Below are 17,011 nucleotides of genomic sequence, written 5' to 3' on the forward strand. Positions count from 1 at the left end.
AAAAAAAAAAAAAAAAAAAAAAAAAAAAAAAAAAAAAAAAAAACATATGCATAATTTTTTTTCACAGCCAAAAGTTGTGGTTTCCCAAATGTGGATGATATCAAATCTTCACCCGTCACAGCGTGTAGCTCCTCTTAACTTGCATTTCCTCGGGTCTTTGACATCACGTTTAGAATACGAGCCGTCATGAATGCATCAGTGGTGTGCAACAACTGTGATCTGTTCATCATCAAAAGGAGCCGACAAGACACAACTTCATTCTCCGACTCAAATTACAAACTAGGTTGAAAACACCTTGGAAATAACCGGATGTGGAAGTGGATGTGGGTGAGAACTAGTGTGGCAAAAGTTATGCTTCTACTTACTTTCCATGGAGAGAGATCATTTGCTCATTCTAATCTTGTGATTTTTGTTAGGGTTCACACAGAATCTCTTTTTGTAATCTCATTGATCCACAACAGCCAGATATCTGAGGCAGAAATCCAGGACTGATAGAACGGAAAACTCATTTATCCCTTCTGTGATCAGTCTTGTGATTTTTTATTTTTTTTTATAGCTATGTTGATGCAGGTTATTATGTTCTTATTTATGACTAAATTGCTTCCTTGGGAAAACTAAAGAATCTTGAATTTGCAAGAATAGTAATACCTCTTATTTTACAACATCAAACTTCAATATATTTGTGTTTTCTGCAAAAGACCAACACACAGTTAGGTATGGCTACAGCTACTGCAATAGTTTTCATGTTGTCGCTCAACTGCACATGACCGACAACAAATCTAAATGCATGCCACACTATTCAGATGCTTTTAAAAACAGTTGAAAATTCATATATATAATTTTCTTTGTGTTGGTCTATCACTTAAAATCTTATTTAAATTCTCTGAAGTTTGTGATTTCAAGCTGACAAAATGTGATTTTTTATTTTTTTATTTTTATTTTTTACAAAGCACCGTGTGTCCTCACAGTGAGGAGGTGAAGCATAGGGAGGCAGTAAGACCCAGAGGAGGAGCAGTGAGACAGACACAGAGAGAGAGAGAGGTGGGAGGAGAGAAGAGGAGGAGGAGGAGGGACTGCCTTCACTATCGGCTCTATGTGTTGCCGCTCATGGTGTTCGCACACCAGTGTGTGTCTCAGCCTGCCGGCGCGAGTGAGTGCATTGCTGTGGAGCTGTGTGTGTGTGGATGTGTGTGTGACTCCGGCGCTCTCTCTGCGTTGCGACAGGTGGAGATGACATGACTGCGCTCGAGAGGAAGAAAGCAAAGGACCTGTAAGGGCTTCACACACACATGCACACATTTCACACAGATTCCTTCACACCTTCACATTCCTCCCTCCACTTCTCGGACAAGATAAGTTGCCGGCAATCCGACTTATCAACAAGACATCCTCCAGCTGACTTTAAACTTGTGAAGAAAGAGAACCCACACAAAAAACATAGGTACAAAGTGGTCCTGACCATCATTCTTTATCTCTGCAGACGTGGGCAGCAAGTGTTTCTGCGTCCCGAGGAAAGTTCAGCCCCGGCTCTGGGCACCAGGCAGTCCACCACGTTGTCCGAACAGCTCCAGGTAGGGTCTCCTCTCCTCTCCCCTTCAGCATCATTTTTCTTGCCTAAATGTTTTTCAACAACTAGAACAAATGTACAAAGAAACACATTTTCCCCTCATTTTCCAAAAATGAAAAACTTTTATTCCTTTAGTTACCTTTTATCCCTTCCCCCGTCCTTCATTCAGACGCTTTTCTTTCCTCTTCACCTCTTTGGCCTTCTCCATCTTCTTTTGTATTTGCAAATGTTAAACTTCTGTCTGGAGGAGGTAAGTTTAAACTTCTGTTTCTGCAACTTTCCTTCAGGATCCAAACAGTGAGAGATGTTCCTCTCTCTCTCTCTCTCTCTCTCTCTGTCTCTCTCTCTCTCTCTGAGTGGGCGTGGGTTTGTGTGTTTGAGAGACAAAAAGCTCCCACAACAGCGGAAAAGATAAAACATAAAGCATCCACGGACATAAAGGACAGGAAGTTAAAGACAGTTACTTCTCTGAATGGCGAATGAGCAGCTCAGCACTGTGATTTGTGTCTCTTTAGGGAATTCTGTGTTGTCCATTTAAAGCCATGCATTCTTGCTGATCACTAAAATGGAATTTCATTTTGATGTCTTGTGTTTTTATGACTATAGCACACCAGTACCTGAAAGTTGGCATTGCTGCTTTCTTGTTTCCTCATAACACGTGTCTTTGTGCACACACGCAAAAGGAGCTTCTGATTTATTTTGCTGCAGGATTTAATTCTGGCAGTGACATTGAAAACATAAAAAAAACGTTTGATTGGGTGCCAGTGTCGACATGTTGTCCTTAGATCCAATTACCTAGATCCAGTACAGTGCATGCTTTCTGAGATGCAGGCACATGTTTGTATAGGGCAAAGACGTATCCGTTCGGACTATTGTGCTTTATACAGCAAGATGTCGAATGTGTGTGTCACTGTCTCTTTCTGCAGCTGTGTGCCTGTTCTGTTTGTGCAAATACTTTAATAAACCTGTCAACACGTGCTTGTCGGCTAGAATTTACGCTCTTCTCTAACAATCTGACGTTTTGTTCACACAGTGCCTCTGTGCGTCTGCGTGTTTCTTTAGTTTCGTTACAGTCCGAAGGCACCTCCGCGTCAGGCCCTCTTAGAGCTTGCTTTGTTGAAAGTCCGGTTGAGCTGCATTCCTTTCTCTTGTGCCGTCTTGTTTTTATGGTTGCTCCATTGCTGCTTGTTCGCCTTCGGAGTGTGGCCGAACTGTAACACCGTCCTCTGAATTGGCTGCAGGTAAGCATGCAGCTGTTGCAGGGAAAACAGCCCAAAACGATGTGATGCTGGCTCCTTATGCATCAAGAACTGTTTAAAAGGAGAGCAGTTCCTACTTGTTATCGGCAGGAAAATACTAAAATAAAGACTTTTGTTCTGGACACTTTTCTGCAAATTTAAAGAGAAATTCTGAAATATTTAACTGAAGTAATTTGGATCCTTGTCTTAGACTTTTCAGTCATTTGGGGAATTGTTCTACTCAATCAGCCTCAGACGAGTTTAAGGAATTTATTTTAGGTGAACAACACCAGAACAAAACTTCAGAAATCGAAGACTCTGGAGAGTCTGAAGAACATCTACGCAAGTGCACAGTTCGGAGACAACAGTGCTCACTACCTCGCTGCTATGGTGCATAATCTCTGTGTAGCAGCTTTTCCAGAGTCACAGGGGGACAGCCCCATCATTCAGGTTTACGCTCTGGACAGGCCATTAGTCCATCACAGAGACACACAGCCCAGGACGCTCACACTTCCTCCTGAGATCCATTTATAATCGCCAGATAACCAAACATGTGGGAAGCCTTCACAGAGAAAATCCACACATCCACAGAGAGAACAGGCAAACCGCACACACAAACTACGCTGAAACAGCGCAAATTTGGACCAGCAAAGTTAAGCTGGTGTCAAATGAATCCCGTTATTTTCATTTATTACTGGATTTCTTCAAAAAGCAGGTATGATTCAAGAGCTGTGCTGAGATATCGGTCTGTTTTGTGTAGCTGTTGAGGATAGCTAGTAACTGTCTTTGTTGGCAGGTTTTCTGCTGTTATGAATACTTCATGTGTTTGAGGGCATCCACACTATGAGAGAATAAAATAACTGTAGTGGTCAGCAAAGAGACCGTGCAGCGTGAACCCCGCAGTAAATCTGCTGGAGGTTCATGCAAGTATCCGATCCCCATTTAGTGTGATTGTGGATGGAGTTCTCGATGTCTGTCTTCAATTAAGTTAGAAAGCAGTTTTTTGTACTGTGGGTGAAAGTTAAGAGTACCTGGAAAAACTCTGAGGGAAAACATGCAAACTCTGCACAGAACAGAAGTGACTAGGATTCAAACCAACAACTTTCTGACTATAAGGCAACAGTGGCAAAACTCTGCGTCTGATCAGGATTAGGACAATATAATTTACATAAAATAAACCTGCAATCATTTACATTTTGTGTTGTCATAAGAGAAAACACTGAAACTCGCTCAAAAATGATAACAATTATTCCACAGAGACCCTCTTTATGATTTTATCTTTTATTTTAAGGGCAATAAATGCAAGATGTTTCAAAACTCTGCACAAGTGTTTGACTTTAAAGCTTTCTAATTCAATTATTAAATATAACAATAAATGGTCTGATTACCGGTCAGTTTTTTTTTTTTTTTACTTCTTTGTAAACTGGTTAGGGTTTTTTTTTTAGAAAATTGTTTATAGGCTGAAAAAGAAAATATTAAGTATGTTTTGATGTTTGTAAAATATGCCACAATGTGAAAGAACATGTAGTTCACACTGTTTAAGGTGAAGAGACTTTGTCAATGATTGAGCAAAGGTTTCTGCTCAAAGCAGAAAAAAGATGCGATAAAGTAAGGCCGAACATGGTCAACCAAGGTGAAGATAAAGCCAGTATGAAGTTATAAATGCTAAACAACTCGGTGACGTGTGTTTGTTCATGTTCAGAGTCTTTGAGGCAGTAAAAGCAGCAGGGAAATCTCTGCTCAGTCCTGAACAGAACAGATGTGAGGATTAGACTGTCAGAGAATCAGTGTGGCTCCTATTAGCATTTGTTTCCGACAGAGGAAACTTATAGTTTCAAATCTTGCAACAATTAACCATTTGATTGCAGCGTGGCAATATACTTCCCATCATCCCTGTGGGTCAGTGGAACTCCTATTGCACTTCATCATGTCAACTTCATTCTGACCAGGTTTCCTTGTTTCACCATTTTCCTTTGATGAAAAGAAAACATTAATTGTGAGCTGAATATTTGAGATTAAAAAACTGAGTGAACAAATACAAACACGAGGCTCTTAATTATTGCTGTGTGTTCAACAACTGTGTGCGGTCATGCCCCAGATAGTGCAACCCTAATGACATGAAAGGGTTGCGGCTGCATAGAGACCAGGTTTAGCTTGCTGAAGTTTGCCCTCTTGCCGTGTTATCGTTTCCAGTCTGCAGGCAGAAAATGTTCTCTGTGCTCTGACTTCATAGCTGGAGGCTCATGAAGGTAGATTTTTCTTATGGGAATAAAGACATAACTGTTGCATTAGCGGCGCCAAGCGTGTCCTTGCCTGCCCGCATCAACACGCCCGTCTGTGTTAGAATTATTAAAGAAATCTGACCACAAAAATGTTGCATATATAATTACCAATGAGCATAAGGAAAAAAAACAACAACTCTTAAATACGTTGCGTTCTTATATACAGTGCGTCCAAAAAGTGTACACATTCCTGATGGCTAAAAGTGATTGACGTGCGAGTAAAAAAAAATAAAAATCCTCATAACTTATTTAAAATCTTTTTTCCACCTTTGATGTTACATATTGTGTATGATTCAACAGAAGAATTATTTAGATGTTTTTATGCAAAGACTGAAGACCACAGAGAAACTACAAAAACTTGACATTTCTCCAAAACTGTCAGAGGAGCACAACGAAGCCAACACTGAAGGAGCTGCAGAAAGATCAAGATCAAGCACAGCAACCTTCTGTGCTTTCCACACATCTGGACAATCAGTCAATCACTCAAACATCAGTCAATCAAGTTTATTTGTAAAGCACATTTCAGCAGCAAGGCTGTTCAAAGTGTTTTACATCATAAAAACACAAAAATGAAAAGTCATAAAAGACACCACAGAGTCAACAATTGAGAAACCCAGTAAATATTTAACATTTTGCAAAAGCAAATGTGTGCAAAACAGGTCTGGTTAAAATCTCAAACAACCTTGAAAATGTGTCATAAGCTGACAAAAAACAAACATTATTTTTTTAGCCACTCTTCTAAAAGGTACACTTGAAAAAGTGCTAAGCACTACATTGGTGGTGGCAGCATTATGCTTCTGTGAAATAAATCCATTTTTTATTTTTTTCTGCAGCATTGCGAGTACAAGTAGAAGAAACCTCGTGTTGTAGAATGGGTTTGCCAGAGTCCTGACAGAAACTATGTGAACATCTTCTGTCCACAGTCGGTCACAATCTGATTTGGAAACTTTTTCAAAGCTAGAGTAGGTAAATGTTGCCAAGTGAGCAGTGAGTGCTTGTAAGACAGTTTCTGTACATGTATGTGGGTTAGTTATTCTTTACTCAAACTGCTAGATTTGTTATTGCATGACATTGCATTTCATTTCATTTCATTTACATTGTTCAGATTATTTGTGACATTAAAGGTGGAAAAGGTTTTCAATTAGTGGATCCTTACTTTCTAACATGGATGTGTAGACTTTTCATACACATGTTGTGAGCGTTTACATGTTCACTGCATAAGGAAAGCAAAAGACAGAAGCAGGGCTGAGTGATTGGTAAAGCTATTGAGCTCGGTCTACACACAGAAGGGCTTGCTTCAGTGATTGAATAACATAAATAGATCCTTTCACTAAAGCAGCAGGTGACCAGAAACAATCGATTTTTCAAAATATGACTTCGATAAAACCAGTGGAGCTCCCACTAATGCCCAGCATTTTCAGCTGGAAGGGAGACATGAGGAAGCAACAACTTTGCCCTTCAAATCTGATGTGGCCTTTTCAGTCTTGCATAAAACTTCCCGTATTTTTTCTTCTCCCCACTGTTCCTGTGTGTGTGAGTATAGCAGCAGTGTGGCTGCAGCGGTGAGCAGTACGCACAGAACCCAGCACAATAACACACCATTACGGTTTGTTGTTTAAGTGAGCAAAGTCTAAGTTCAAAACAAATTATCTCTATTCTTTGCAGAGGACACTGTGGTGTGATGCAGTATGTGAGCGGGTGCAGGTGCCAGTGTAAGCTAATGGATTGTGACTCACTGTGCACCATCGAATAGCTACTGTGTTACTCAGCCCTTAAAGCCTGCTATAGCTGCATTCTCTGGTACGATTTAATACGACTTATTCCAGTGAAAATCTCTCGATCTTGGCTTTTTATAAAGATGACGACAATGAACAGCATGTCATTTCCTTCGTATGCACCAAATTACACCTCGGTCAGACTTGAAAGTGGAAATGTAATGGTGTTAATGCAAAGAGTTTGAGTTGCAGAGAAGTGTTACAACTTTTTATAACTGCAGCTTCCTTTACGTGCAACCGCAAATAGATCCTATCTGCTTAATGGCAACAGAAGGTCTGATTTCCTTGCTTTATCTTTTTAATACACAACAATTTAGCCCAGTGAAACTCCAAATCTTGAGAGTCTGACAGATAATATCCACCAAGTATGCGCTCCCACACTTGGGTTTTATTGCATTGATCTCTGGTGTGCTGAATCCATAATGTTCCTCAATTTTTGGAGTCATTCTTCGATTTCAATCCCTCAAGGGGTCTGATGATTACCGGTAAGATGTGACATGCATGAGCAGAGGCTGCACTGGAGCAAAACGGGGAAAATGTGCAGCGAGATGACAGCTTGAATCGATTGTCCGTTTGGTGATGGCAAAAGGCAAACTGGGAGGCACTTCAGTTGGTCTGGAGCCCATTGCTGGTTGACCTAGTTGAGTGGACGTCTCTGTGGAGTTCTATGTCTGTACTTGAGGAGAATAATTATTTATTTGAGGTTTTCATTTACCAAATGTCATCGTTTCAGTTCAGATCAATTCTCTTTTCAATGCAAGCATGTATTCAGATTTACTCATGTGGTTAGACTCTCTTTTTATGATCCAAAAAGCTGCTTCTGGTTGAAGAGTCAATGTAGCTTATCCTGGACTTGGTTGCCACCGTTTCTTTTTTACATCTAAAGTGGCAGCGATGCTGTTCGATTCTTTGATAGCAACATTTTTTCCGGTCTTCCTATCATTTTAGAAAATTTAACATACAGTAATTTAAACACCATCTCCTTGAACATCACTGAGAAAAGTTACTACAACCACAATTGTGCACTGGCTTTGCACCTCATAATAGCTATATTGCTATTCATGTCGTCTTTGGCGAAGAAATGAAGCAAGGCACCTGAAAGGGTGCAATGGCTGCTCTTGAAGAAAGTACTGATAGAAAAGTCTCCATCTTAAGTCTAAGTTCATAATATGAAGGTTTACATTGGGATTTATCAAGTGAGGAGAAGGCGATCAGGAGGAAACGCAAAGCAGAAAAAAGAAATCAAGTAATAAAAAGTTGTGAGATCAGTTGCTTGGAGACCAAACAGACCGGCTCCTTACCCAGGGATTTAAAAGTTATGGGTGGAGAGCTCACTTTAAGTGTAATTTGCCACAATGCAGACTGTTTCTGACAAAATTGTAACACTGTAATTCATTCTGTGGTTCCGACCAGCATTGTTGTTCTGACAAACATTAGCATCAGAAACCAGAACTGCCCACTACAGAAGCAGTAGAAATCTTTCCTTTACATGAACACTGTTTTTTACTCATGAGGATTTGACTGCACTTCAGTGGTAAGGTTGTCAGAAAGTTATTTTTGAACCTATTAATATTAATAAGTATTCACAGGTTGCATGTTTAGCATGATAGTCATCCTCATGTAGTGATTTTATGTTGTTTTTTTTTGTAGGACATATATCAGATCATTTTATGTTGATGCAAAAATGCATTTGAGTAACTTCTTTAAAATAAAGTTCAAATTCCAACTATATTATTACTGTGAAATATGATTTGGATTTTGTGTTCTGTATGATTTTCATGTTTGGAAAACATTATTTTATAACAATATATTTATATTGTAAGAGTATGAAACACAAGTTATAAACCTGTAATAAATGAAATATTGTTTAAAGCATATTAGGTAACACTTTATTTGAAGTGGGGTGAATAAGACTGACATGACACTGTCATAAACATGACATAACGCCTGGCATGAACATGAATAAGCCTTCATGAATATTTATGACTGTTGTCATAAAGCGTCATTCGGTAAATTATGACACTTTTAATACAAAGTTGACATTATTCAAAATGTCTTTATGACAACTTGACATTAACCAAGAAATCATTACTGATATAAATTTGCTAGAAAAGTATTACTGATTGCACTTTAAAAATTAGGTAACTTTGTTATTAAAGGTAAAGTTTAATCAGTAATGATTTCTTGGTTAATGTCAAGTTGTCATAACAAAGACATTTTGAATAATGTCAACCTTGTATTAAAAGTGTCATAATTTACCGAATGACGCTTTATGACAACAGTCATAAATATTCATGAAGGCTTATTCATGTTCATGACAGGCGTTATGTCATGTTTATGACAGTGTCATGTCAGTCTTATTCACCCCCCTTCAAATAGTGTTACCGCATATTGCAATAACAAATTGTAAAAATATATATATTTATTACATATTTATAACATAGAGCTCTACATTTCTATAGTTCAACTTCTAGATGATTAGACTGTGTTTAGACTCATCTGTGTTGGGTTTCATCTATATTTCAGGAGTTCATTGCAGCCCTATTATGTTTCTAAGTGATAAATACTTCTAAACTTTTTGATGATGATAAAAGTAAAGCAAAAAAAAAAAAAGTCTTAATTTATTTTCTGCAACTTCCAATTTCAGCATTCATTTATTAGGCCCATCAAGTCCTGTTGTTTGATCCCATTGGCGTCCTTACCGCTGAAGGCCTCGCTGCGGCTGAATGATGTGAATCCAAGCACAGCGGGGTGGATGTTTTACGTTACGGGAGCGCAACGTTGCATTATGCTCCGAGAGGCTCAAGCCCAAAGAGGAACTTAGCGCAGCACAGACGATCGTGCTTTGCCTGCCACGGCGCTTTGGATCACATACTGTGATGAATGACCACAGACGCAAGGGCACCTTCACTTCACAAAAATCCTCTGAGAGTGCTGTATACCCGCATGTGTATGTGTCAGGGTTAGCATTTTTTTCCCCCTTTGATAAATGGACTGCATTATTTAGTGCTGCTGAATTTTATCTCAAGTGTGTCCCTGCAGGATATTGAACAAGTGCTTTCCCTCGCTTTCCTTGCGTGTTTGTGAGTGTGACGTTTGCTTACATGCGCAAACACACACCGTTGTCGGATAGTTGCCGTCGAAGCCCTCTGGTGACTTGCTTAACTCTCAAGAATCAAAGTACGCATTTGAGGATTCATCAGTTACTCGGATAGCTTATCTTGATGGATTCCTTATCAGATCGCTGAGTTTGTGGTCGGAATAAGCAATTCAGGGAGACGCAAGAAATTTCAGTTGTTGCGGGAAAAAAAGCTAAGAACATAGAAATCTTCCTTTTTAACCAGCTGATTACCTTTTTTCTCACCAAAATCTGATGAAATTGTAGTAGAAGAGAGGAAAATTCTGGACAAAATGTGTTTTTTTAATGTTTTTCCCCTCAACGGGACATTTCAAGTTTTGGAAGTACTCACTCAGAGGAGATCTTGTTTCTTTTAAATTGTATTTCTGTGGCTGCTGGAAATGTCTCACAGTGTGTTTTTTTTTTTTTTTGAGGGGGCGGGGGGAAGATCACAATCATTACAGAATAAAGGTTGTTGGCTCAAAATGCGTTGTTCTGGTCCTTCCCTTCAATTTGGCCACTGGCAGTGGAGCTCTGTGTTTCCTTCTGGTAAACAAACTTTTTCTATGTTTATGTGCTCTTTTCACGAATACGGCTAAAAATATTCAGCAGATATTCTAAGATTCATTGTTGGATTTTAAACTACACTATAAATATGTACTGGATACCTTTTTTTTTGACTTTTTGAGGGTTTGCACAACCCTGCTGCTCAAAAGCATTTTGTTTTCTGAAAGTGGTCCCTTTTAAAGGGACATAAGCAAGCATTCAATTGGCAAGTCGCATTGTCTCAGCAAAGAAATAAATGAGCAAACACAAATTTCCTTACTGCCATGCTACTGTGAACAACTTGCGAATAAAATTGTGTGAATAAAATATTTGTGAAAGAGCCAGAGACTTTCACAAATATTTTATTTGATATTTTACATTGTAAAATATCAAATAAATATCAAATATCAAATATTTTACATTGTATTGTTATAACAATACAATGTAACCTGTCTTATTAAGGTTAATCTCCATATAACCCATTATTTTGTTGATAAAAATAGTTTAACTTGACACATCTAAATCTGTCTAAATTGATTTAGACAGAAGGCATAGCTGAGGAGCATTTACCTTATTTTGTTGGAATATCACCTGCAGGCCAGCTTCTGGCTTTAAGATGGGTTGTTGATGGAGAGGTCTAAAGTGGAAAGTAAACGGGATTAATTCGAAGGGGGAAAAAATGCACAAAGATTTAAAAAGCATATTGCCCAGCCAAATTGCCAACATGCTGACTGAAACATCTGGCAAACAGTGTAAATGTATCAGGGGGTGGTGAGTCAATAAGGAGACTATTGACTCATCACATTAAGATGTATATGTCCAAGAATGTTTCATACATAGATTTATCAAGTTTGAAGTATTTATCAACTTGGAAAAATGGTTTATTATGCTCCACTGAAATGTGTCTGACTAATCTTTGTGCAATCTTGGTTTCTTCTTTCTTTTCTGCTCTTTATTTTTCAAACTGTGAGGAGACAGAAAATGAGACCGATAAATCCATGACAACCAAAACTTTTGCTGAAGTATCTGCAGCTTTAATTAACTTCAGAAATGTTCCAACCACACTTCAGCATTGTTAGGTGTTCATTCAGAAAGAAATGTTAGTTTCATTTGGTATGTTAGTGAAGGACAAGTCGATTCTTCTTCTGCGCTGCCTGCATTCCTTTAACTGTACAATTAACTTTAACAAGTGAGTTCCTCGGCTCTGGGGCAACAATAAGAAAAGTGACCCTGAGAGATGGCTTTTATCTGGCCAAAGGCACATCATTATTTTCAAGCTACATACAAAACAAACAAACATTGATAAGTCATCAGTTGCGTCTTTGTGGAGCCACATTTCAAGAAGATTAAAATGCTGTTGTACATTGAAAATGTTTAATCACATGAATCCACTCATGCTTTTGTGGGTTGAAATGAACTAGGCTTCATTAAAACACCGTTTAAGTAAATTTCAGTGAAAAGTTCTGCTAATGGACATTGTATGTGACAGTGAGGTAATCAGCCATTATGGAGGCTTAGCTCTGAGGATGAAGGTTTGGGTGGTTTTGTTTTCTAATAACCTGCTGTCTTTGTAATTGAAATCAAACACTTTTGTTGCCCATTTTCAAAGAAGCAACAACAGTTCAGAGTTCTCTTTAAAATCATCAAACTCATTCAAAATATCATTTTTGTGACAGTAATTGTTTTAGTCTGTTATTAGCATTTTATGTTATTTTTTTATGTCCAAATTATGTCTAACACAGTTTGGAAGGTCAGTGTCACTAAATGTAAGCATCAGTCACAGCATGTATTATGTAGAGAATGTAGACCTCTATGTAATTGCAAAACACTCAATATTTTCAAATCCAGCATGTTCAAAGAAACACAGACTTGCTCACAAGGACAAAACAGAAAACAGAATTTAGGACTTTTTCTAAGGTTTACATTAAACTGTCATATTACAATAACTGAGACTAATGCATTGTGTTTTTTTATAGTTTAAGTCATTCTAATGACAGTATATGTAGTATATTAAGTGAGATTTCTGGAAGTGCTCATTAGCTTGTAAATAGGTTGCAATTATAGAAACACTGCAAAATCATCACAGTACATATATAGAATCTTATACGCCTCATCTTCTCTGCTTCTCTTTTATCCACCTCCTCCATATGCTGCAGAAAAACAACCTTCAAACAACAACAACAAAAAAAAAACTTGGAGCATCTCTTTGCTGTTTTATATGCCAGTGCAAAAAAGAAATAAAAAATCATCCAAAACTTCAGGTGGGTGGCCTGCCCACCATCTTTTTTTTTTTTTTTTTTTTTTTAACCAAAAAGAATAGTTGGTTCTCTCTTCATCTGGCAACGCTGTAGGAGCTCGACGTCATCAAGGCCAAGTTAGATAAAAATGTGAGTGCAGAGGCAGGAGAGAAGCAGCATGAGTAATAGGCAGATACTGAAGCAGAAGAACGGCAACATGTGGGGGGGAAAGCAGAACATGGATAGGAGGCTGGGTAGTCAGATTGATGGATAGATGCAGCCTCCATTTACTTCCAGGTTTGGTGCCTCCCTTACTCTGTTCTTAAGTTGCAGCCCTTCTGTTGAAGTAATTGAACATTACTGAATGAACACTTGAATAGGAGAGAGAACAAAAGGCTAGCGGCAAAGAAAAGAACCGAGGAAGTGTGTGAAAGAACAGCCAGGGAGGAGGTGTCGGCGTGTGATTTCCCAGAGGAAGGGAACCAAAAGAGGGGGGCGTGTCTCTTTGACTCTCCTTTTGCTGCTGTCCATTTATATGCTGCTTTGGGTGGACATGTTGCACTGTTCTGCCCAGGAGTAATTGACCTTCATGTATCTCTGGCATACCTTTGTATTCTTTCAGATAAGAGTTAATACACCCAACGCAAGTTTCTGTGCGTCTTTGTGTGGGCATGTGTCTCATAATGAACCTGTGTGCGAAGGTTGGCAGGTTTGCATGTTCCCAGGATGCATTTCCATCTACAAGTAGGCGTGTTCACATCTAGGCATGTTTTTTTTATTTATTTTTTTTTTATCCCTTTTTAGATCCTGGATTACTGGCTTACTTATATTGATCCAATTCTGCTATTAATGGAAATCGATCTTCCACTTTCCACGCGTACAGCACCCACGCACACACACGTACACACGCACAACATACACTTGAAATTTCCTATACAGGCCCAGAGGTCAGACTCCATCAGGCTTGTGCACTTTTTACTCTAAAAGCTCTGCTGTATTAAGAGGAATACACGGAGATGTGCAAGTGGCTTTTAGATATCCCTGTGGAGAGACTGACAGTTAACTGAAAAGGAAATATGAGCTTTTACATCTCTGCGGACACTCACTGTAAAAATGAGCAGTGCTCTGGATGCAAAAGTGTCCAAACACCAATGTCCATGCGTCAACTGTAAAAGTGTGTACATACTTCAACAGTGGTGTTTACTCTTATGAAGTGTTGCCTTGCAATAGAACATCAGTGCTGCTGCTAACATATTCATACAGTCATGAATATTCTGAGAACCAGGCGACTTTCTTAAGAAATGATGAGCTTGTGTTGTTTGGAGCGTATCGCAAAACCACCACCCGTTGTTTTATCAATATGTTACTCTTTCCTCTCTTCCTCTGTGCTTTCTCAAAGACTCAAAAGGCTTCTGCCAGTAAGAGCCATGCCACAAAACTGTGGGTACTGCTTTAATCCAAGTTGAGGAAAAGAAAGTTTGGCCTTATCAGATCAGTCTTGTTAAGAAGAAGAAAACTTTGAGTCTTTCAGCTGGGAAATGGCCGTGCCAATTTAGAACCCCCATGATGGAGCTCATGGAGGTTCATGCATTGAATCGACGTTTAGCCGCTAGATCAAACTGAGTTTGCAGCAGACAGTCTGAAATGAGGAGCAAAACCTGGACGTATTTTCTGTGGCTGTTAGAATAGGAATATCCTTTACCGTCCCTCACAATATTTATATACAATGTAGTTAACAGAAATGTTGCACTCAGTTCCAAAGTATGTGCAACTAGGGTAATTTTTTTTCTGTGCGCATTCGTATTTGTGCTTTAAAAAACAAGAAATCATTTACAGTACGGTATATGAAAAATAAAACGGTGCAGAGAAACAAATGTGCAATTCCAGCAAAAATCTTATGAGATGCGAACACTTACTGATCTGGGAGCAGAGATGGTTTTAGAGCTGCTGGGAGGAAGGATCTACTATAATGCTCCTTTGTGCATTCATGATGAAACAGTCTGTCACTGAAGGAGCTCTCCAGTTCATCCATCCATCCAACTGGATGGATGGATGGATGGATGGATGGATGGATGGATGGATGGATGGAATGAATTGTGGGATTAGGTGGATTAATAGGATAAGGGAGGATATAAAGAAGAGTCGTAAGGATAAAGGGGACAAAATTTGTTTCAAAGTGGGTTGAGGAGGACGAATGGGGAAAAAAGTTGTAAAGAGAAATTCAGTGGATATGGAAGGAAAGAATGTGTTGTAAGGAGGAATGAAGGGGATGAGTGGGATAAAAACAAGAGGTTGGAAGAATGAGCAGAGACGTTAAGTAGATGGAAAAGGGATTTAAGGGGAATGAGAAGGATGAGTGGGACGAGGTGAGTTCTTGAGGACCATAAGGAGGACAGCCGAGATGCAGAGCGGTTGCAACAAGGATCGAGGAGGATAAGTGTGATGAAAATGTTACCAGAAGAGAAATGACAAGGACACTTAAAATCAAAAATATCCAGAAGCGCGACAAAAAGTGTAAGATTGGGATTTAAAAAAAAGTTGTGAAAAGAGAAATTTGAAGAATGACTGGCATAAAAATTGCTTGCAAATTGGAATGAAAATGAATTACAAAGAGATTTTAAGTGGATAAATGACACAAAGAATGTTGAGGGGAACCAGGAGGAGTGGAATAGAAAAGAATATCTTACGACGAATATCAAGACTGAGTTGGACAAAAGAAGCCTGATGAGAAGGATGATTGGGATGAAAGGGAATGATGGCAGGCAATGAGAATGAGAGGGGGGAGTAGAAAAAGAGGGAAAAGAAGGAGAACATGGGTGTAGAAAAGAACGAGTGAGATTGTAAAGATGAACGAGTAGCGCGGTGCGATCACAGGGCTAGAAGATGGGATGAAGAGACGACTGGAAAATAAGGTGAGTGGTTATGAGGCATGGATTAAAGTGGGGGATTAAACGTTCTTGAATTAAACCTGAACAAATTTTCTTTAACATGTAAACATCCCATGTTTAGATTTATGGTTGTGAAATATTAAAATCTTATAAAGCCAAATAAATACCTACATTAGGGGAAATATAATTACTGCATTAACAATCAGATACTACCTCTGACTAATGTTAGGCCCTGAGATCACAGTCGTTATTTACTATAATTACCACATATTATGATTTTAATGAAATGTGCCTATAATTATCGCCTGCTTGAGCTCCTCAACATTTGATGGCAGCTGTAATCCTGGCCCGAATGATTTTGTCTGATTTTTGCAGGTAGCTGCTTTCATACTGTTATCTCTCAACGTGAGCTGAGGAAACATTTTAAAGGTGACTAATTTCAACAGAAACATCACAAATGAATGAGGTGAACCTTAATTGTCTCACACCATAAAGGCAATAAAACAAAAGGAGAAAATACTCGAACCTACGACAAATGATGTCCAACATCAGGTAGACGCTCCAAATCAGCCGTCCTCATCATTATCTGTCTCTCTGTGTTAGTTTGATGGGTTTAGGACCCGAAGGATAATTTGCTGAAAAAGTGGCGTCTCGTCATCGGGCCAAATGTCTCGGAGAAAGCGCGTCCACGGTGTCACAGCTCAGCACACACTCTGGCAGCTCATCATAGTGGGAAGCGGAGCGACGTGCCACAAAGTGCACTGAGGTATCGCCTTTGGCATTTGAGTTGCTTGAAGGTGTCTCTGAAGATGAGCACCTGCAATGCAGCGGCACCCTTTAGCATCTTAATAAGCAGTTGGTTTTCAGGGGGTGCAGAAACTGTTTTGATTCGGAGGATTCCCTCCACACAGCTCGGGGCGGGCAGAGGTCGGCTCTCCTTTGCAGCTCTGACTCTGAATCAGTAAAGCGGTTTCGCCTTCGGGCAAACACATTCGCATCATTTGGACGCTGACAAAGCTGAGAATGTTTGACGTTTAATCTCTGTGGGAAACAAATCACCCGTTCAAGTCTAACTTGGTGTGTAGCTTCAATCAAGTCAGCTGTTAGAGACAGGCCTGGTTTGAAAGTGTTTAAACGTTCTTAAATAGAGATATGATGCACTTTCCAGGCAACTGTTACCATTTTGTAGCACGATCAAGTAGCTGCTGCCTTCAAAAAGAACTTAAAGCAAATTTGGCTTAGCATCCTAGCCGTATCTGTCTCTATAAGAAGCTTGTTCCCGTTCTAACACTCCCCCTTCAGCATATCAACAATGACTTTTTCTGCTGCCAATTGAAGCTTTTTACAACTGTTCTTAGGA

At 39.2% G+C, this 17,011-nt stretch overlaps 1 protein-coding gene across 2 annotated transcripts in view; it reads left to right on the plus strand.

The window, feature by feature from the left end:
- Nucleotides 1-17,011, plus strand: part of pde2a (phosphodiesterase 2A) — a 191,080-nt gene that overhangs the window by 58,585 nt on the left and 115,484 nt on the right. Inside the window, exons 1-2 of one of the 2 annotated variants that reach the window (XM_015022723.1) lie at nucleotides 1,061-1,270; nucleotides 1,481-1,571. In XM_015022723.1, the coding sequence (XP_014878209.1) occupies nucleotides 1,236-1,270; nucleotides 1,481-1,571 (126 nt within the window). In that variant the 5' untranslated portion in view covers nucleotides 1,061-1,235. Of the gene's footprint in view, nucleotides 1-1,060; nucleotides 1,271-1,480; nucleotides 1,572-17,011 lie in introns of those variants that run through there. The other variant, XM_015022714.1, reaches the window with a different exon arrangement.

The sequence above is a fragment of the Poecilia latipinna genome, unplaced genomic scaffold (assembly GCF_001443285.1).
Source record: "Poecilia latipinna isolate Pla-1442-1.1 unplaced genomic scaffold, P_latipinna-1.0 Scaffold87, whole genome shotgun sequence".
NCBI lineage: Eukaryota > Metazoa > Chordata > Actinopteri > Cyprinodontiformes > Poeciliidae > Poecilia > Poecilia latipinna.